At 42.4% G+C, this 22,586-nt stretch overlaps 1 protein-coding gene across 3 annotated transcripts in view; it reads left to right on the forward strand.

The window, feature by feature from the left end:
• Positions 1-22,586, forward strand: part of ALPK2 (alpha kinase 2) — a 211,522-nt gene that overhangs the window by 155,372 nt on the left and 33,564 nt on the right. For all 3 annotated transcript variants that reach the window (XM_037805891.1, XM_037805890.1, XM_037805892.1), the window contains 3 exons: positions 928-1,202; positions 2,668-2,756; positions 10,906-11,123. In XM_037805891.1, coding sequence (XP_037661819.1) covers positions 928-1,202; positions 2,668-2,756; positions 10,906-11,123 — 582 coding nt within the window. The remainder of the gene's footprint in view (positions 1-927; positions 1,203-2,667; positions 2,757-10,905; positions 11,124-22,586) is intronic.

Consider the following 22,586-nt stretch of genomic DNA (forward strand, 5'->3'; position numbering starts at 1 on the left):
ATTTTCATAGGACCCATGACTTCTTTCTTCTTTCAAACATTCAGAAAGATACCAGTTTTCATCAACTTTAGGGAGTGGAAGGGGTTTTTAAAAACCTAAACAATCAGAAATGTGATATGGTCATCTTGAGTTTAAAATGGAACACCCTGGTTAAATTATTTGACTTCTGAAAGCTGTGTAGCATCAACTCTGAAAACTCAGGAGATAATTATACTTTTCTTTATATAACTAAATCCAAAATAATTCTTTTTTTCACATTCTCTTCAAAGACCAATTCCTTTTATGATTTCTTTATTTTCCCTCCCTAGTTCTTAGATCTATCACCTGCATTCTCAATGGAGGCAATAATGCCCCTGAGGGAGCAAAAATAAGTTCTGGGTGAGGCAAAAAACTTACTCTTTTAATGTATAAAGCTATATATATATACAGTACATAAACAAATATTACAGTACATCTTGGTGTTAAAATTTCATGGGGGGCAGTTGGAAAAAAATATCTAAAAATGTCATTAGTGGGGCAAGTAACTTAAGATTAGAAACACTGATCTCTCAGATTTTATCATTGTTTCTTCCTCCTTCTATCCTTTTCTTATCTTTACAACCTGACTTTAGTTATCATGCATTGTTCTGCTTTTATTTTCCAGATCTGTCTAAAATTACTTTCCTGGTCTCCACAGTTTTGCTCCAGTCTTCTCCCCTCACATCTGATACAACGGGGTCTCACGCTACATCCTCCTTCAACGCCTATCTCCTCCTTATCACCCCACCCATCTCCTCTTTTAGCTATGCCCCTATTGGGAGTTAAATTTGATGTTCCCCTTCCACATTCTACAGGTCAACCTTATCATTGTCGCACGTGTGCTCTTATATTGGCTAAAGAACAGGATTAGGACATGTTCTGTCCAACTAAAGCTATGCTATCTTTTAGGCTGTGAAGAGATTGAATTCAGCCAGCTCATCTTCAAAGAAGATTTCCTCAATGACAGCTACTTTGGGAGCAGCCTGCATGGTCAGATTGCCACGGAGGAGCTGCACTTTGGAGAAGGGGTCTACCGCAAAGCTTTTCGCAGCAAAGTGATGCAGGGCCTCATGCCTGTGTTCAAGCCTGGCCATGCATGCGTGCTCAAGGTGCACAATGCCATTGCCTATGGGACCAGAAACAACGATGAGCTCGTCCAGAAGAACTATAAACTTGCAGCCCAGGTGGGTCCACCTGCCCAAAATGTGTCTCTTCTAGTGTGGGAGTGACCTGAGATAACATGAGAGGAAATTCAGACTCAGAGTGGATGGGAGGGTCTCCAAGAGGGTGGTTTTCTCCCTGTGGCTTGTGATTATAAGGGATCCACTGGATTAAGGTTGATGGTGGGAATCACCTCTCAGTTCTCAGGGCTAATTTCTCAGGCTCATGTCAGCCAGCTGGGACTCAATGAATGTTTAGAGAAAACTCTCCAGGTCTGACCTCAGCCTGGGATCATTTGTGTTCCTTGGAAGTTCCATGAGATCCCTGGGGGTTTGAATCTACTTGAGCACAGGATGGTACAGAAAGCGGGGGCTCTAAGCTAAGCTGGATCCCAGGATCCCCACCCCCCAAGGACAGCTAAAACCAGGAATCGTTTCAGGAGTATTTTGGTTTGTCTTGACTTATGGGGGGTGGGAGTAGAGGGAGGGTGTGGTATATTTGGAAGGATTAGCATTTTTTCTGTTTCTTGCCCTCCTGAGTTTGGGTCAATGTCAGCCTATAAGCTGAGGAGGGAGGGTGACCCAAGTCCCTAGTTAAGTTTCCACACCTGTATCTATGTTACCAAGTCACCAAACTCCTGAGGGGAGAACTCTGACTTCTCTCACTCCCCATCCCACTATGTATCCCACTCCTGACACCCACACTGGCCAAGCTGTCAGGAGACCTGGGTCCAGCTGATTCACAAACCATGTGCCCCCCTCCCTTTTAAAGCCATAAAATAAACAGGTTAGACTTAGGTGAACCTCTTAGGTACTGCCAAGCATTCACCATCCCATGACTATGCACTCATGAAGGTAGTCCCTCCTCTTTGAATATAGGATTTTGCCACTTGCATTCCTTTCTCCTCTGAACACACCCTTATTTTTATTTTCTCTCACTGAGTGTTCCTTTCATTTCAGATATCATCTGGCCCAGTTGTGGGAAATCCCCAGCATCCTGGCTCCCCCTCTAAAGGGACCCACAGAGCAGGAAGCAGAATCCTCTTTGCTTTTCTTAAGCCAGCAATCTTATCAAGGTGTTCTGTATTTATTGCTTGAATTACACCTTTGAGGAGGAATCTCAGGTGGGGAAGCCCAGTAGGTCATGAACCCTGAGCTTTACCTGATATTGTACCAAGAGGCTGACAGTCAGCTCAGCTCAGGGGCAAACTTCAGTCACGCTGGTCCTAAGAAATTTTATAGATCAGGGACACCTGGCTATGGGGATCACTTGACCATCACGTAGGATAGTCCCTTCAGGTCTCAGAGCTCCTCTGTAAGTGGCCAACTCAAGGTTGCAGTAACTGTTGCTTCTGTGGCCCCAATTAGGGAATGGGTTTTGGAATCCATAGGCTCTACCTATATTAGGAAATCTGATTAGCCTTACCAGCAACTGTCTTTCTGAAATTCTTCTAACAACTTTGATTTCCCACGTATTTGGGTGCTACAGGAATGCTATGTTCAAAATACTGCCAGATGCTATGCCAAGATCTATGCCGCTGAAGCACAGCCTCTGGAAGGCTTCGGGGAAGTGCCAGAGTAAGTAGGTTTGCCCTGTCTGGTATTGCCACCATTGGTTTTTGAGGACCTGGGGGGACTGGAGGGGTAAGAGGGTGAGAAGTTCCAGTAGGACAAGCATTTCAATTGTTCTCTCTGTCTCTAAGCTCCATGAGGGCACATTGCTGGGAGTCCAGAGGTTTGCAGAGAGATGCTTGATAAATATTGTTTGAATAAATGTATGTACATATGTATGTGTGGGTGAATGGACTAATTAATTCACTTGATAAATGTATCTGCTGTGTTAAACAGAAAAGGGTTTCTACTCTCATGGATATTACATTATCTAAACAACAGGCAAATATAAAAGAACAAGAGAATGTCAGGAAATGATTAGTCCTATGCTGAATATAAGATGTGATGTGTCAGGGAAGAGTAGACGTGAGTGGTGAGGAAAGGCCTTCCTGAGAGGATGACATTTAATCTAAGATGGAAATGAGAAGGAGCCAGCCGCGTGAAGTCCCGAGGCAAGAGTGCTCCGAAAGGAAGGGATGCTCACATTTGCTAGCTCAGAGGTTCCAGGCAGAAAGGAACTCTGCACATTCGGGACAGAAAGCCAGCGTGCCTGGGGCCCAGTGAGCAGGGAGGGTGAGGAGCCCGAGAGGTAAGAGGTGCCAGCTCAGGCAGGGCCTTGAAGGCCAGGATAACGGGTTTCAATCTTATCTGGAGTGAGGTAGGAAGCCACAGAAGGCTTTTAGATAGGGAGTCATATGGCAAGACTTTTATCATCAAAGGTTGAAGGATCGCCCTTGCTGTTACATGGGGAATGGATGCTAAGGGGCCAGTGTGGAAACAGGAGGGGAGTAGATAAGATAGAGAGTAAGTAAGTACAGGAAAGAGAAGCGTGGGAAGGAATAGGTGGTTTGCATTAAAGTAGTCGCAGTGGAGATGGAGAGAAGAGGGTGGATCCTGAGTGTGCTTTTAGAGCAGAGCCACAGGGTTGCCGATGGATGAGATGCAGATCCAAGGAAGAGAGGAATCAAGGTTGATGCCTAGATTTTGGGCCTCAGTGACTGGGTGGGAGATGGCACCACGTACTTTGCTAGGAATGAATGAATTGATGGGCATAGCCCATGACCCACTCTTGCCAATCTCCCACCACCGCCACCACTGGCTTACATTTGTAAAGTGATGGGTGAAGACTAAGGCCATAAAATAATGCAAAACTGACTTTAACTTTGTTGAGTGCAGAGATTTACTTTTATCCACTTGTTGCCTACATATTTATTGGCCCAAGCAAATTTTGGGGAGTGTGGAGCTTGCATTTACTAGTCTATCTGGTTGAGACCATATTTCCCGTGCTTAAGTGGAAACAGAAAGGGCTGTGGTAGCACACTTGGAAATTTCCGACTAGCAGTTATTTATGCATCAGTAAAAACTGGGAAAGCAAAGGAGGGAATTCTTGTCCACTTTGTCCCTGTAACTCACAATCTGGGAAAAACACTCTCCCCATGTATGAGTGCTCTTTGTCAAGATATGTTGAACATACTTATCTACTACATAAGCATTTCTCAGTCACTTCAAGAAAAATTAATACATTAATATATAATACAAGACAGAAAACATGCTTACAGTTGCTTTTATCTTAGATACACTAAGACGTTAAAGTTCTGAATCATATACACTTTGGGGCCTGTTCTGAGGAAAAGAATACAAAACTACAAATATTCAGATCTGTCCAGGGACTTGGAAAGGATGTGTCAGGTGAAGGGGCTGCAGCTTCATTAGCCTCACAGTAAGCCACTACCCTGGAGCTGGATTGGGCATTTTTATATCTAAAGCGCCTCTCTCTCCCTTACAATGGGAGAATTTGTGACATGATTGCTGATAGTGTTTGGAATGGTAGAGCCTCTCAAAAGGGCATCTGGGCCAGACTCCACTTTCAGTCAACCGAAATCAGAGAATTCGACAGCAAGAATATACGTTCACGCGCCCCCAAACGCCCCCCCCTTCCAGCCCTCCAGCCCGCCTTAAAAGACTCTACACGTGAAACCATATTAGAAAGGTTGAAGGAAAGCAGGATTTTAGAGGAGAGGGGCACAGATGGAGTGTGTATGCGGGAAGGGGCGTGATTATATGTTTTTAGCCCCCAGAGGCTCCGGTGTGCAGGGCTGGGGGAGGGGAGGCGAGGCGTGGCGGCGCCCCGCAGGGACCCGGGGACTGGCCGACCCGGCCGGAGGCGAGGCCGGGAAAGGAGGGAGGCAGCACCGGGGCGGGGCAGCATCGGGAGCCCCCAAAAGGAGAGGCCAGTGCGGGGAAAGGGCTCAGCAGCCGCACAGAGGGAAGCCCCACGGCTCCTCCCTGCGCGCCCCCAGCCTCCTCTGAATCCCCGGGAGGCGCTTCCGCCAGCCCCTGGGACCCCCAGGCCACCCCGGGTTTGTTTCCAGGCGATGCAGCGACCCGGAGAAGTTCTCTTTCAGAGATTGTTTGTGGAGCAAGTGGGGTCTTGAGAAAACGTTCTTCGCTCTTCGCTCGGGCAGCTTCTGTTTTTGAATTCATGAATATCAATGGCGTGTCACTGTATATGCAAATGACCCTGCTGGGCAGCGACCCGCGTAATTAACAACCTGAATAATGCCGAGCCCTTGTTTCTGTGCTCTGAGGTCTACAGAATTAATAAGATTCCAGGCAAACGTGAACCTCTTGCTCTGCTGAAGGGTCAGTGGCCAGAGGGGCCCCCAGGGGGTCATCAGGAGGGAATGGTGAAGCCCCGAATCCTGCAAAAATGACAAACCCAGGCAGAGGGAGGCTTGGCTGCCAGAATAGGCAGATTTCAAGGGTGCGGGGAGGGATTTTGCCCCACATAAACCTGCTCCCTATCTGGCTGATAACATTTCTCTAACTAGACACAACCGACATCCATCCCAAAATTAGGGAGACTGTTTAAAGTGACTCCTGACATGATCAGTAAGTGTGGAATGTCGGAGTTAAGAGTTGTCTCTGGACTGGGTTCTAGAAAGATGTTCTGCTTCTGGGCGAGCTTCAGTTTCCTCATTGGTGAAAGGAAGGGATGCTCACGTTTTTTTGGGGGGGGGGAAATGCTTGTAGACAGCAGAGGAGGGTGAATATGGGATGTTCAGAGGGTCTGCCCATCTGCCAGTGCAGTTTCTTTGAAGTATTATGTCTTTCATCTTTAAAATCATTTTAATTTTGTATTCTCCTTCCCTCTGTATGTGTACTTCTATTAATATAAAAATCATGTTTTTCCAACAATCTTTGAAGTTGGCCCCCTTGTTTAGCTGTCAGCTAAAATCCTAGGAGAAGGCACAGCCTGGTTAGAGAAGCACAGGCCCAGACGTTCCTGGAGAATGCTTCCAGTGCTCCCAGTTACAAAAGCCAGTGAGCAATGTGGGACTGTCTCTCAGCTGGCCGTGGTGGCAGATCCAGGGCCTGAGGCACCAGCTCAAAACAGGCCTTAAACTTGCTTTCCATTGGGAGAGGTGATCTAGTGACTGAAATTCCCATTGAGAAATAAATGATGACAGTATCTTTGATAGTCTTTTTAAAGAGAGAGGGAGTTCACCTGGGCCCACTGCAGTTGTAGTCATATTCTAGGTAATGGGCATGTAAAGAATAAACAAACAAACAAAAAAAGTGCAGAAGGTTTTGCTCCTCACACCCAATAGGGATGCAAGACACATCGGATAAAATATTGAAACATAATACGATGTGTCTGACAAGCATTAAGTACGAGGATTTATGGGGCCATGAGGAGGGAGAGGGTCAGGAAAGACCTCAAAGAGGAGAGGAGGGTGTTGCAGAATGAGTAGGAGCTTGCCAACTGGAGAACAAGGGTAGAGAATTGCAAACAAAAGGGAACAGCATGTTCAAAGGTACAGAGTTGTGCAAGAGCTAAAAAGGTCTTCAAGGAACTGGAAAATGTTCAATGTGTGCATAGTACTGGGACAGTGAAAACAAAGGGGTAGAAAATGGGACCAGTGGTAGCTTGGGTGCCAGAATGCAAAGAACTTTATATGGTCAGTGAATGAGCTTGGAGTTTCTTCTTTCAGCCATGGGGAGAGAAGGACGGGGCGGTTAGCAGAAGCTTTAAGGCAGCGGAATCCCAGGGCAGGGAGCACAGGTGGTTTTTAGAGCTATCTGCCTAGCAGCAGTGGGTGCCCAAAGAGAAGGCCAAGAGGCTGGAGCCAGTGAGACCAGCTGGGATTGTTGCTATAGCCCAAGAAAGAGATGGTGACAGTGGGACTAAGATTCTGGCCATGGGGAGGAGAGGAAGGGACAGGCTTGTGTGTCATTCAGTGGGGAGGTGTATTTAACAAGACTTTACGTTGGGTGTAAATAAGGGAGAGAAAGCTGAATATGAATCCAAGGTTTTTAACTTAGGAGACGGTGTAGATGATGCTGTCATTTCCAGACACTGAATGGAGACACAAGGCTCATCTAGGTGTGTGGCAAAGTGAATAATTAGTTTTGTATATGCTGAGTTTGAGGTTTGTGGGAACTGTGGTCCATCAGACTCCAGGAAACATTTGGTTATAGAAGCCTGGAACTTAAAAAAGAAAAATGGAGCCAGAGAGCTGGATTTTTGGTCTCCAGCTTACAGATGGTAGTTGCAGGTATGGAAATGTTGTGATCATCCAAGTAGAGTGTGTTGAACAAGAAGAGAAGAGGACCAAAGATGCAGGCTTGAGAAATGTGAACATTCAGGGGTCAGAGGAAGCGTTCAGAGGCGGTGTCAGCAAATGCTAAGACATAACTGCCGTAGAACAACAGCCACGAGGGGGCGCTATCCCCAAAGCTAAGGGAAGACAGCGATTCTGGTCTGTGCTGTCAGATCCACTGAAGGATCCCAAGGAGGAACTGGTCAAAATGGGTGGCCTTGGAGAGTTTTTGTAAGATGAGGGGTAATGCGTCCAGGAGGGAATTGGAATTGAGGCCATGGATACAAATGGAGGTGCCCTTTCAAGAAGTGAAGGAAACGGGGGAAATAGGAATGAAATCTGAGGGAAAGTCCCATCAAAGGAAGATAGCAGTTGTTTTAAGGAAGGGGAGAGAGAGGAAATAGAGTTAAGAAGATATGAATCAAGAGAAGACAAGACTTGAGACCATTGTGCGCTGTAGAGCAGGGGTTGGCAAAGTTTTCTGTACGACACAGGTAGTAAATATTTTAGGCTTTGCAGACCAAGAGGCAAAATCGAGACTATTGTGTAAATACTGATATAATGAGAGAAAACCAATTTCCACAAAATTTTGTTGACAAAATTCAAAATATAATAATTGAATAATTTTTTGTAATAAAGGTTTACTAGTGAGAAGAATGGAATTCTCTATCTTTTAAAAGAACATTTTACTTAATTGGGATTGAGAGTTAGCAATCCCTGTGATCAAATTTGTTGCAAACATTCATCTGTAAAAATCATCCTTAGCTTGTGGGCTGTAGTCTGGCCAGGTATACTCCTGATGTAGAATTTTTGTCATTTCTCCTGCGTGAGTATTGGGTGGGATGGATTTATGCAGATCTTTCCACAAGCTCAGAGGCTGTTTACTCCTTGTCCAGTGACAAATGGGAATGGCCAGTGGTGACATCACATCTCGCCCAGTGCCAGAGTAACTGCATTTGAGGAGTGGGAGGCGACAGGCAGAACATCATTGGGGTGGGACTCAGAGGGAAGAGTCAGGGAAGCTTCAGTCCAGGCAGGGTGGGGTGAAAGAAAGGGCCAGAAGGTGAAACTCAGACTGGCTTGTGTGTGGAAGTGCATGGGGAGGAGGACTACGTTACAGGATATCATAATGTAGGGAAGGACACGGTTGTGTCTCACCTCCTGGGGGATGTCTTCTTCCTGCCTCCATTTTTGCCGGCTCAGTTCTTTCTGAGTCTTTAAAACTCAGTGCTGGCATCACACACCTGGAAATGTTGCTGCCTGTCTTTACTGGCCCTCCTGAGTTAGGTGCTCTTGCTCTCGGTACCCTCCTGAGCGATTGCCCTTTGAAGTCAGAGTCTGTATCTTACTCACCTCTGCTCCTCTGGTGAGTATTTGAGATTCTGGTACAAGCTTTTCTGTAGAAGTTTGTTGAATTAGAAAAATTGGGGAAGGGAGAGTTGCCTATCACTGAAATGGAGCAAATGGGGGCGAAGTCGGTTGGGGCAAATTCGTAGTTATTTTTTGCCACTTAAACTTGAGATGCCTATAAGACATTGAGTGGAGATGGTGAGTGGGCAACTGGAAATATGAGTTTGGAGTTCAGGGGACAGGTGTAAGCTGGAGATATAAATTTGGAAGTTTGTTAGTGTATAAATGGCATTTAGTGCAAGGGGCCCCTAGGGAGCATGTGCAGAGAGAGAAGGGCTATCCTTGGGCATTCCCTAGTCTAACCATTGGGGAGATAATGAGGAACCAGCAAAGGAGTCAGAGAAGTAGCCAGTGAAAGCAGGAGGAAAACAAAGAGGAGGTGGCCTTCTGGAAGCCATGGGAAGGGGGTGTTTCACAAAGTGCTAGATCAACTATGTCAAGTGCTTCTGAGATCAAGTAAGATGAAAGCTAAAAGACTGTTAGATTTAGCAACATGGAAGTCATGGTGACACTAAAGCATCTTCAGTGAAGTGGTGAGTGGGGAAACCTATTTCAGTGGGTTCAAGAAAGAACTGGAGGAGAGGAATTGGAGAGAGTGAGTTTACAACCAATTTGAATTTTGATATAAACTGAGTCAGTAGTTGAAGTGGGCTATGGGGTCCACATACCATATAGGGTTATTACAGCATGTTGCTGTGCTATTGGGAAAAACTGATGGGAGAGTGTGGGGGTCAAATGCTGGAGCAATCTTTTTGAGTTTGTGAGAGGGGTTGGGATCCAGGACCCACGTGGAGGAGATGGCTGCAAGCAGGAGTAAAGATGGTTCATCTAGGATGTCAGGAGGGGAGGCGGAGGTTCTGGGGAGAGCTGTTGCGAGGGGGAAATATGTGGGGTGGCAGCTTTTAGAAGTGCTCTCCTGGTTAAAATTTTCACATAAAATCAGCTGAGAGTGAGGTTGAGGGAGGTGGTTTGAAGAAAGAGAAGACATATGGAATCTAGGATGGTGGCAGAGCAAATGGATTCATGCTGAGAAACAGATTCAGAATGTGATCCCTGCCCCACTCCATGCTGCCATCCTTGTGGCAGCGCCTCCTCCCAGATCCCCTTGCTTCTGTCCTTGTCTTCCCATAGGCTGCTCTGAGCAGAGCGGCTGAGTGATCCTTGGAGCACATAAGTCTGAGCATGTCATTCCCCTGCCCAGAACCCTTTAAGGACTTCTCATGGCATTCAGCATAAAGGCAGACATTTCCAAATGGCCTGCACGGCCCACGAGGTGTGGCTGCCCGCTCCCTCCTGCCCTCATCTGCTCCCACCTTCCCCCTGCTCATGCTCCTCCAGCCACACTTGAACATGCCAAGAATGCTCCTGCCCCAGAGCCTTTTCCATTTGCTGTTCCTTCTACCTGGAACATTCTTCCCATAGTTATCCTCGTGGCTCTTCTCATCCCACCCTCCAAACACTTCCTTCAGGGCTCTGTTCAAGTGCCTCTTTTCACTTAGCAAGGCCTTCTCTGACCTCCCTGCATAAAATAGCAGCTCAGAACCAACCTTGCCCTGCCTGTCTCCTCCACCGCTTCATGTCTGCACCGAGCACCCAGAACCGTTTTCCCTTTCTGTCTCCTTCATTTTAAATGTAAGATCCATGAGAAGGAGTCTTTGTTTTCTTCACTGCTGCTTTCTAGAATGGTGTCTGGAAGCCACTTAATAAATATTTGTTGATTGAATGGAAGAAGGGAAGCAAGGAAGAAGGGGAGGAAAGGAGGGAGGAAGGATAGATGGATGGATGGATGTGTGGATAGATGGATTTTAATCATCTGACCAATGAGTCATTGAAATATGATTGTAATGATTGTAATGCTTGTATTCATGTGCAATTAAACTCCGTTCCAAGGGGAAATTACTAACCAACTCTAGGAACAAATAAAAACAGAAACACATTCTCTTACCCACTGCCTAATCATTGGTGGGGAGGAGTAGTCTAAATCTAATGGAACTTGGGGATTGACCCTGCAGCTCCCTGCTGCTGCAAATGAGGGCAGAAGGCACCAGAAGTCTTCCTCCCTATCTGCGAACCTGATGTTCCCATGTTCTCTCTCCTGCCAGGATCATTCCTATCTTTCTTATCCATCGTCCCAAGAACAACATCCCTTATGCAACAGTGGAAGAGGAGCTGCTTGGAGAATTTGTGAAGTATTCCATCAGGGATGGGAAGGAATTAAACTTCCTGAGAAGAGAATCGGAGGCTGGTCAGAAATGTTGTACCTTCCAGCACTGGGTATACCAGAAAACCGGCGGCTGCCTCCTGGTCACAGACATGCAGGGTGAGCAGAGAAGCCTGGGCTCTTCCTGGAGGCAGATGGGGCTGGGAGGGGTCTGCTGGGAGTAGCTCCACGATGCCTTTAGGCCACCCACCAGCAGAAGGTGTTACTGATGCCTCCTCAGAAACAAGATTTGGCAAAGTAGCTGGAAATGACCAGCCAAATGGAGGAATTAAGTAATTTTAATAACTCATGACAGTAATGACTTTCCATTACAACAGGTAACCAAACATTGGCTTTATTATGATATCCTTGATAGTTGCAAACTCAGAAGTATATATGAAAAGCCAGATGTACCAAAGAGAAATTAAAATGCAGAAATTTATTCTTTTAAAATTAAAAAAAAAATTATGTAGGTTTACAGAAAAATCATGCAGAAAGTACAGTGTTCCCATACACTGCCCTCTCACACACACAGCTTTCCCTATGGTTAACATTTTGCATTACTTTTATTACAATTGATAAAACAGTATTATTATAATTATGCTATTAACTTTGGCCCAGTGTTTCCATCAGGATCCATGCTCTGTGTTGTGCAGTTTTATGGTTTGTTTGTGTAGTAACATATAGACAACCTAAAATTTCCCTTTTTATCCCTTTTCAAATATACAAGTCAGTGGTGTTAATTACAGTCACAAAGTTGTGCCTCCATCACCACTATCCATTGCCAAAATTTTTCCATCACCCTAAAGAGAAACTCTGTCCCAATTAAACAATAACTCCTCATTCCCCGCCCCCACCTGGCCCTTGGTAACCCGTATTTTAGTTTCTGACTTTAAGAATTTGAATATTCTGCTCATTTCATACAAGTGACCTCATACAGACGCTTTTTGTGTCTGGCTTATTTCACTGAACATGATGTCTTCGGGGTTTCTCATGTTGTAGACGCATCAGAACTTCAGTCCTTTTTATGGGTGGATAGTGTCCCATTGTTTGTATACACCACATTTTGTTTTTTCATTCATCTGTTGATGGACACTTGGGTTACTTCTACCTTTTGGCAATTGTGAATAATTCCGCTATGAACATCACGTACAAATATTTGTTCAAGTCCCTGCTTTCATTTCTTTTGGGCATATGTGTAGAAGTGGAATTGCTGTGTCATAGGGTAATTCTATACTTGACTTCTGAGGAATCACCAAACTGTATTCCACAATGGCTGCACCATTTTACATTCCTAACAACAATGTCCAAGGGTTGCTATTTCTACACTTCCCTTCCAATACTTATTTTCTGCTTTTTTAATGGTAGCCATTCTAGTGGGTGCAAGATGGTATCTCATTATGGTTTTGATTTGCATTTCCTTGATGGCTAATGATGTTGAACATCTTTTCATGTATTTATTGGCCATTTGTATGTCTTCTTTGGAGAAATGTCTATTCAAATTTTTTAATTAGGTGGTTTGTATTTTGTTGTTGAGTTATAGGTGTTCTTTATATTTTTTTATTTTATATGTATTTACGTGTATTTTTATATATTTTCTGAATATTAACCCTTATCAGACATATGGTTCCCAAATATTTTCTCACATCCTGTAGGTTGTCTTTTTACTTTCTTGATAAAGTCCTTTGACTTACAAAAAAAAATTATTTTTATTAAGTCCCATTTATCTTTGTTTTTTCTTTTGTGGCTTGTGCTTTTGATGTCTAAAAAAAGCTTGTGCTTTTGATGTCTTAAAGTCTAAGAAACCACCATCTAAAACAAGTTCCTAAAAATGTTTCCCTTTGTTTTCTTCCAGGAGTTGTAAAGTTTTAGTTCTTACATTTTGGTTTTTGATCCATTTTGAGTTCATTTTTGTGTGTGGTGTGAGGTAGGGATCCACCTTCATCATTTGCATATGGACATCCAGTTTTCCAAGCATCATTTATTGAAGAGATTATTCTTTTCCTACTGAGTGGACTTGGCAACCTTATCAAAGATCAGTCGGCCAAAGGTGTGAGGGTTTATTTCTGAATTCTCAGTTAGATTTCATCAGTCTGTATGTCTGTCCTGTGCCAGTACCACACTGTTTGATTACTGTAGCTTTGTAATAAGAATTTAAAATCAGTTGGCATGAGTCCTCTACCTTTGTTCTTCTTTTTCAAGATGGTTTTGACTATTCAGGGATGTTTACCCTTCCATATGAATTTTTTTTTTTTAGTAATTCAATTTTATTGAGATATATTCACATACCATTCACATCCACAGTGTACAATCAGTTGTTCACAGTACCATTATATAGTTGTGCATTCATCACCACCATCAAGTTTTGAACTTTTTCATTATCACACCAAAAAAGAATAAGAATAAAATTAAAGTAAAAAAGAACATGCAAAACATCCCATACCCCATCCTTCCCTATTAATCATTTACTTTTTTTTTGCTTTGTCTTTTTTTGTTTGTTTTGTTTTTTAAATTCGGTTCTGTTGCGGTATATTCACATACCATGCAATCATCCATGGTATACAATCAACTGTTCACAGTACCATCATATAGTTGTGTATTCATTACCCCAATCAATTTTTGAACATTTTCCTTAACCAAAAAGAATAAAAATAAGAACAAAAGATAAAAGTAAAAAGGAACTCCCAAATCATTCCATCACCCCCATCCCATCCTATGTTTCATTTAGTTTTTGTCCCCATTTTTCTACTCACCCATCCATATACTGGATAAAGGGAGTGTGAGCCACAAGATTTTCACAATCACACCATCACACCATGTAAGCTACATAGTTATACAATCATCTTCAGAAATCAAGGCTACTGGGTTGCAGTTTGACAGTTTCAGGTATTTCCTTCTAGCTATTCCAATACACTAAAAACTAAAAAGGGATATCTATATAGTGCATAAGAATGCCCTCCAGAGTGACCTCTCAACTCCATTTGAAATCTCTCAGCCACTGAAACTTTATTTTGTTTCATTTCACTTCCCCCTTTTGATCAAGAAGATTTTCTCAATCCCATGATGCCAGATCCAGGCTCATCCCCAGGAGTCAAATCCTGCATTGCCAGGGAGATTTACACCCCTGGGAGTCAGGTCCCACATAGAGGGTATGACAAAGGGTTCACTTGCTGAGTTGTCTTAGCTAGAGAGAGAGGGCCACATCTGAGCAGCAAAGAGGTACTCTGGGGGAGAATCTTAGGCATGATTATAAGCAGGTTTAGTTTCTCCTTTGCAGTAACAAGCTTCATAAGGGCAAGCCCCAAGATAGAGGGCTTGGCATACCACACCATCAGTCCTCAATGTTTGTAAGAACATCAGTTATAACCCAGGTGGGGACGTCCAACATTTCTGCATTTTCCCTCTGCTTCTCAGGGGGGCCCTACAAATGTATTTTTTATTCTCTGACCAAATTACATTGGGATGTATTGCTATTTCACACTAACCTGTACAAACCCACCAGATCTCACTTCTTATTCAAAGTTCCATGTAATTATGGTGTTTGAATAAAGTGACCATACGAGTTAAATTATTCAGTGTGCTGTAAAAGATATATATCCTGCACCAAATAAACATCTCTTCCCTTGGTCTCATATAGAAGTTGAAGTTATAAAACACAATTAATATCCTCCTTTACCCTTTGGGCTGATTTGCTGTAGTACTAACCAGATCCTATGTGCTTCATTCATATCTCTGATTGAAGTCTGGACTTTCTTTCACCTTTTTAAACAGTTGCTGTATGCACTAATACTGACATTCATAGCTGCCAAGCTCTAGTTCTAAGTTTCAGGTGTCACACAGATACCCAAAGTTCCAGAGACCAACCAGGTTATACACAAAGGGATCAGCATCTCAGACTTTGGAGATAGCCATTACAATTCAGGAATAGATGTGACTGCTGTAAGAGCTTACAATCTAGGGACCATTACAAAAAGTTTTCCCCTAATAAGCTGTGCTCTAAGATTCAATTCTCAGAGTTTACATATTGTAGTTAGTCCATATTGGTGAGGCGTTATAATGTTTGTCTTTTCATTTCTGGTGTACTCACTCAAAATGCTGTTTACAGGAGCCATTCACCTTGTTGCATGTTTCACAGCTTCACTCCTTCTGTTGCTCAATATTCCATTTTATGCATACACCGCAGTTCACCATTCTGTTCCTCAGCTGATGTACACTTAGGCCACCCCCACCCATTGGAAATCATGAGTACTGCCTCCATAAACACCTGTGTGCAAATGTCCAGTCATGTCCCTCTCAGATCTTCCAAGTATACACCCCTTAATGAAGTCGCAGGACCTTATGGCACCCACATACTTAGCTTCTTGTGGAACCACCACATCGTCCTCTAGATAGGCTACACCATTCTACTTCCCCACCAACAGTAAATAGGTACATCCCTCTCTCCATGTTTTCTCCAGAACTTTTATCCCTATTTATGTTTCTTCCTACAATTTTATAAAGATATATTCACATACCATACAGTCATCCATAGTGTACAATCATTCATAGTATCATCATATAGTTGTGCATTTATCACCACAATCAGGACTTGAACATATTCATTACCATGAAAAAATATTTTTTTTGTTTTTTTATCTTCATTTTATTGAGATACATTCACATACCACACAGTCATACAAAACAAATCGTACATTCGATTGTTCACAGTACCATTACATAGTTGTACATTCATCACCTAAATCAATCCCTGACACCTTCATTAGCACACACACAAAAATAACAGAATAATAATTAGAGTGAAAAAGAGCAATTGAAGTAAAAAAGAACACTGGGTACCTTTGTCTGTTTGTTTCCTTCTCCTATTTTTCTATTCATCCATCCATAAACTAGACAAAGTGGAGTGTGGTCCTTATGGTTTTCCCAATCCCATTGTCACCCCTCATAAGCTACATTTTTATACAATTGTCTTCGAGATTCATGAGTTCTGGGTTGTAGTTTGGTAGTTTCAGGTATCCACCACCAGCTACCCCAATTCTTTAGAACCTAAAAAGGGTTGTCTAAAGTGTGCATAAGAGTGCCCATCAGAGTGACCTCTCGGCTCCTTTTGGAATCTCTCTGCCACTGAAGCTTATTTCATTTCCTTTCACATCACCCTTTTGGTCAAGAAGATGTTCTCCGTCCCACGATGCCAGGTCTACATTCCTCTCCAGGAGTCATATTCCACGTTGCCAGGGAGATTCACTCCCCTGGGTGTCTGATCCCACGTATGGGGGAGGGCAGTGATTTCACCTTTCAAGTTGGCTTAGCTAGAGAGAGAGGGCTACATCTGAGCAACAAAGAGGCATTCAGGAGGAGGCTCTTAGGCACAATTATAGGGAGGCCTAGCCTCTCCTTTGCAGCAACCATCTTCCCAAGGGTAAAACCTATGGTAGAGGGCTCAACCCATCAAACCACCAGTCCCCTATGTCTGTGGTCATGTTAGCAACCATCGAGGTGAGGTAGGCCAATACCCCTGCATTCTCCACAGGCTCCTCAAGGGGGCACTACATATTTTTCTCCTTGTTTTTCTTTTTTTTTTTTTTAACTTTCCTTTCTTTTTTAAATCAACTGTATGAAAAAAAAAAAAAAAAACACATACAGTAAAAGAACATTGCAAAGAGACCATAAGAAGGGAGTAAGAAAAAGACAACTAACCTAAGATAACTGCTTAACTTCCAACCTGTTCCTACTTTACCCCAAGAAAGTTACCTAATATAGCAACATTTCTGTGAACTTGTTCCTACTATATCCATCAGAAATTAACAGACCATAGTCATTCCTGGGCAACCCCAGAACGTTAAATAGCTTATCTGTTCTTCTTGGATTATTGTTCCCCCTTCCTTAATTGCTCTCTATTGCTAGCTCCCCTACATTCTACATTATAAACCATTTGTTTTACATTTTTCAAAGTTCACATTAGTGGTAGCATATAATATTTCTCTTTTTGTGCCTGGCTTATTTCGCTCAGCATTATGTCTTCAAGGTTCATCCATGTTGTCATATGTTTCACGAGATCGTTCCTTCTTACTGCCATGTAGTATTCCATTGTGTGTATATGAATGTACAATTTGTTTTGTATGACTGCGTGGTATGTGAATATATCTCAATAAAATGAAGATAAAAAAACAAAAAAATATATATATAAGAATAAAAAAGATAATTTAAAAAATACCATATAATATAGTATCATAATGAGGTCAGACAGCTACCAAGAATCTCATATCCCTCCCTTATATCCCCCTCTCATACACACCTAGCTATGGTATATTGCCTTTGTTACACCCAGTGGAAGCATATTACAATGTTACTGTTAACCACAGACTCCAGTTTGCTTTGATTATACTTTTACCCCAATACCATCCCTCCTTCAACAATTTGCAAGGTTGACATTCATTTGTTCTCCCACATGTAAAAACATTTTTATATTTGTACATTTAGTCACAATCATTGACCACTTTAGTTTTCACTAAATTACACAGTTCTAGTCTCTATCGTCTATCTTTACCTCTGCTGTCATACATGCTCCTATACTTCCTCTTTCAGCTTTACTCACAGACATCTTTGTTCAGTGTATTTATAATATTGTGCTACCATCCCACAGTATTATTCTATCCATTTATGGATCTGTACAATCAATCCTGTTGAACATTCTATACTACTTCAGAATCAAATGCCCAATCTCTACCTTCTTTCTGTCTCTTGATAGCCTGTGTTCTCAGTTTTTAACTCTCAAAGTTTGCTCATTAATGTTAGTTCATATTAGTGAGACCATATAGCATTTGTCCTTTTGTTTCTGGCTAACTTTGCTCAACATAGGGTCTTCATCCACATTATTATATGTTCTGTGACATTGCTCCATCTTACAGCTGTGTAATATTCCATCATGTGTGTATACCACAGTATGTTTATCCACTCATCCATTTATGAACATTTGGGCTGTTTCCATATCTTGGCAATCATGAATAATGTCACTATAAACATCAGTTTACAAATGTCTGTTCACGTCTTAGCTTCAGTTCCTTTGAGTATATACCTAGTAATGGAATTGCTGGATCATATGGCAAATCTATACTTAGCTTCCTGAGGAACCACCACACTGCCTTCAGAGTGGCTGCACCAATCTACATTCCCACCAACAGTGACTAAATGTGCCTCTTTCTCCACATCCTCTCCAGCACTTGTAATTTTCTGATTTTTGGACAATGGCCATTCTAGTAGTTGTGAGATGATATCTCATTGTGGTTTTGATTTGCATTTCCCTAATAGCCAGTGAAGTTGAGCCTTTCTTCATATGTTTTTTAGCCATTTGTTTTTCCTCTGCAGGAAAGTGTCTGTCCATGTCTTTTGCCCTTTTTTAAATTCATATTTATTGAGATATATTCACATACCATGCAGTCATATAAAACAAAGTATACATTCAATTTTTTACAGTTTCATTATATAGTTGTGCATGCATCACCAAAATTAATTTTTGACATTTTCATTATTAAAGTAAAAAAGAACACTGGGTGCCTTTTTCTCCTTTTTTTTTTTTCCTTCCCTCATTTTTCTACTCATCCATCCATAAACAAGACAAAGGGCAATGTGGTCCATATGGCTTTCCCAATCACATTGTCACCCCTCATAAGCTACGTTTTTATACAATCGTCTTCAAGATTCATGGGTTCTGGGTTGTAGTTTGATAGTTTCAGGTATTTACTGCTAGCTATTCCAATTCATTAGAACCAAAAAGGGTTGTCTATACTGTACATAAGAGTGCCCACCATAGTGAATTCTCAGCTCTTTTTGGAATCTCTCTGCCACTGAAGCTTATTTCATTTCCTTTCACATCTCCCTTTTGGTCAAGAAGATGTTCTCCATCCCATGATGCCGGGTCTAGATTCCTCCCTGGGAGTCATATTCTGCATTGCCAGGGAGAGTCACTCCCCTGGGTGTCAGATCCCACGTAGGGGGAAGGGAAGTGATTTCACCTGCCAAGTTGGCTTAGGTAGAGAGAGAGTGACAAAGAGGCATTCGGGAGGAGGCTCTTAGGCACAATTGTAGGGAGACCTGGCCTCTCCTTTGCAGCACCAGTCTTCCCAAGGGCAAGTCCTGTAGCAGAGGGCTCAGCCCATCAAACCACCAGTCCCCTATGTCTGTGAGCACATCGGCAACCATTGAGGTTGGGGAGCCCAACACCCCTGCATTCTCCACCAGCTCCTCAAGGGGGCTCTGCAAATTTTTTTCATTTTTTTTTTCAATTAACTCTTTTTTTTTAAATCAACTATATCAAAAAAAAATTTTTTTTTAAACATACAATAAAAAAACATTTCAAACAAACCATAACAAGGTAATCCATCATGTTCCTACTCTACCCAAAGAAAATAACCCAATATAGCAACATTTCTATGAACTTGTTCCCATCACACCCACCAGAAATTAACAAACCATAGTCATTCCTGGGCATTCCCAGAACGTTAAACTCACCCACAATAGCTTATCTGTTCTTATTGGATTATAGTTCCCCCTTCACCAATTGCTCTCTATCGCTAGTTCCCCTACATTCTACATTATAAACCATTTATTTTAGGAGTGTGTTGTTTAACCTCCAGGTGTTTGTGAATTTTCTAAGTCTCTGATGGTTACTGACTTCTAATTGTACTCCATTGTGGTCAGAGAATGTGCTTTGAATAATTTCAATTTTTTAAAATTTATTGAGGCTTGTTTTGTGTCCCAGCATATGGTCTATTCTGCAGAAAGTTCCGGAGTCACTAGAGAAGAATGTGTATCCTGGTGATTTGGGATGTAATGTTCTATATATTTCTGTTAAATCAAATTCATTTATCCGATTGTTTAGGTTTTCAATTTCCTTATTGGTCTTCTGTCTGGTTGATCTATCCACAGGAGAGAGTGATGTGTTGAAGTCTCCCACAATTATTGTGGAAACATCCATTGCTTCCTTTAGTTTTGCCAGTGTTTGTCTCATGTAGTTTGTGGCACCATGATTGGGTGCATAAACATTTATGATTGTTATTTCTTCTTGTTGAATTGTCCCTTTTATTAGTATGTAGTGGCCTTCTTTGTCTCTCATAACATCCTTACATTTAAAGTCTATTTTATCTGAGATTAATATTGATACTCCTGCTTTATTTTGCCTGGAGCTTGCATGAAATATTTATTCCCATCCTTTCACTTTCAATTTCTTTGTGTCCCTGTGTCTAAGATGAGTCTCTTGTATGCAACATATTGATGGTTCATATTTTTTTGATCCATTCTGCCAATCTATATCTTTTAATTGGGGAGTTTAATACATTTACATTCATTATTACTGTGAAGGCTTTTCTTGAATCAGCCATCCTATCCTTTGGTTTATGTTTGTCAGATATATTTTTTCCCTCTCTCTCTTATTGTCATTTAATGAACCAATATTGAATCTCTTTAGTAGTGAACCTTTCTCCATATCTCTCTCGCCTTTCTTTGTTTCTCTGTTGGTAGGGTTCCCTTTAGTAATGAAGTAGGGCAGGTCTTTTATTAATAAAATCTCTCAGCATTTGTTTGTGAAAAATTTAAGCACTCCCTCAAATTTGAAGGAGAGCTTTGCTGGAAAAAGTATCCTTGGTTGGAAATTTTTCTCTCTCAGAATTTTAAATATGTCATGCCACTGCCTTCTCGCCTCCATGGTGGCCGCTGAGTAGTCACTACTTAGTCTTATGTTGTTTTCCTTTGTATGTGGTGAATTGCTTTTCTCTTGCTACTTTCAGAACTTGCTCCTTCTCCTCAGTATTTGACAGTCTGATCAGAATATGTCTTGGAGTGGGTTTATTTGGATTTATTCTATTTGGAGTTCACTGGGCATTTATGCTTTGTTTATTTATATTGTGTAGAAGGTTTGGGAAGTTTTCCCCAACAATTTCTTTGAATACTCTTTCTAGATCTTTACCCTTCTCTTCCCCTTCTGGAACACCAATGAGTCTTAAATTTGGACATTTTATTTTATCTATCATATCTCTGAGGTCCATTTCGATTTTTTCAATTTTTTCCCCACTCTTTCTTTTGTTCTTTCATTTTCTGTTCTGTGGCCCTCGAGGTCGCTGATTCATTGTTCAGCTTCCTCTAGTCTTGTACTATGAGTATCCAGAGTCTTTTTAATTTGGTCAGCAGCTTCTTTTATTTCCATACGATCATCTATTTTTTATTTACTCTTGCAATTTCTTCTTTATGCTGTTCTAGGGTCTTCTTCATGTCCCTTATATCCTGTGCCAGGCTCTTCTTCATGTCCTTTATATCCTGTGCCATGCTCTCATTGTTTGTCTTTAGTTCTTTGGTTAATTGCTCCAAGTACTGTGTCTCTTCCGATCTTTTGATTTGGGTGTTTGGGTTTGGGTTATCCATGTCGTATGGTTTTTGCATATGCTTTAAAATTTTCTGTTGTTTTTGGCCTCTTGGCATTTACTTTACTTGATAGGTTTCTTTTAGGATATGTAGGATTATTCAAAGCCTAATCTCTAATAGTCAGATCTACAGCTTGGTGGAGTACACTTTCTCTAACCAGCAGATGGTGTCTGCGAGTCACTTAGTCCCCTCAAGTCAGTTGTCCCCAACTTTGTCTTTGTTGTGTGTGGGGGTCTGATTCTTGTGGAGTCCAATTGGTGCACCAAGTTTGGGTGTGTTGGTGGTGGTGTCCACCCTGAATGTAGGGCGTGTGTCTAAGTGGTTAGGGAGGGAGGGCATCTTTAATAATCAAACCTCCCAGGTGTTCCTGGAGATTTAAGGCTATTGCCAAGAGTCTAAACCTTCATTTCAGTCTCGCCACAGATTGTCTCTGCCGCTAACCCACAAGTCCTTGGTATTGGCGTATGGTCCCTGGGATTTCCGAGTGGTTCCCTCTTCCAAGCCATGCCCTTCCAGGGCCTCTGCTGAGGGAAGGCTATGCTACATCACAAGTGTGCACCATCCCTCAAGGGAAGTTCTGGGCCACCAGGCCATGTAGGTGCGTTCCCAGCCAGCTATAAGAAGGGCTGTATAGGGCACATTAATTTCCCCCTTTTCGCACAGCTCCACCTTCCCAGCTCCAGGACAATTAGCTGTGGGTGCGCGAAAGGCTACTGTCCATGCCCGATATTGTGGTATGTGTGTGTTGCTGGAAACACTTCCTGTTGCACTGGGTTTTTTGGTACAGCTCTGGACTGTGGCTCTGGTGCTGGGCAGGAGCGTTCTCAGCCCACTGGGAAGATGGCTGCAAGGGGCGTGGTTTTTTTCCCCTTTTGGCTCACCTCTGCCTGCCTTACTCTGAGACAGTTAGCAACTGGTGTGTGAAAGGCTATCTTCCACGCCAGGTATTGAGGTGTTTGCACAGCCCATTCCTGCCATGCTTCACTGTGCGGTTCTCGCTGCCGTATCTGCAGCTACTTTGGGGTTTTTTTAAAAAAGAACTAGTCTGCCTCCAAACACCAGCCCACGGTTTCCCCACATCGCAGTGTGGCTGCAGGACATTCAGCCGGTTTACTCACTCGTTTCAGAATGCAGACTCCCGGTTTCACCAAGTGTATGGTCCCTGTGGATTTA

The sequence above is a fragment of the Choloepus didactylus genome, chromosome 16, assembly GCF_015220235.1.
Source record: "Choloepus didactylus isolate mChoDid1 chromosome 16, mChoDid1.pri, whole genome shotgun sequence".
NCBI lineage: Eukaryota > Metazoa > Chordata > Mammalia > Pilosa > Megalonychidae > Choloepus > Choloepus didactylus.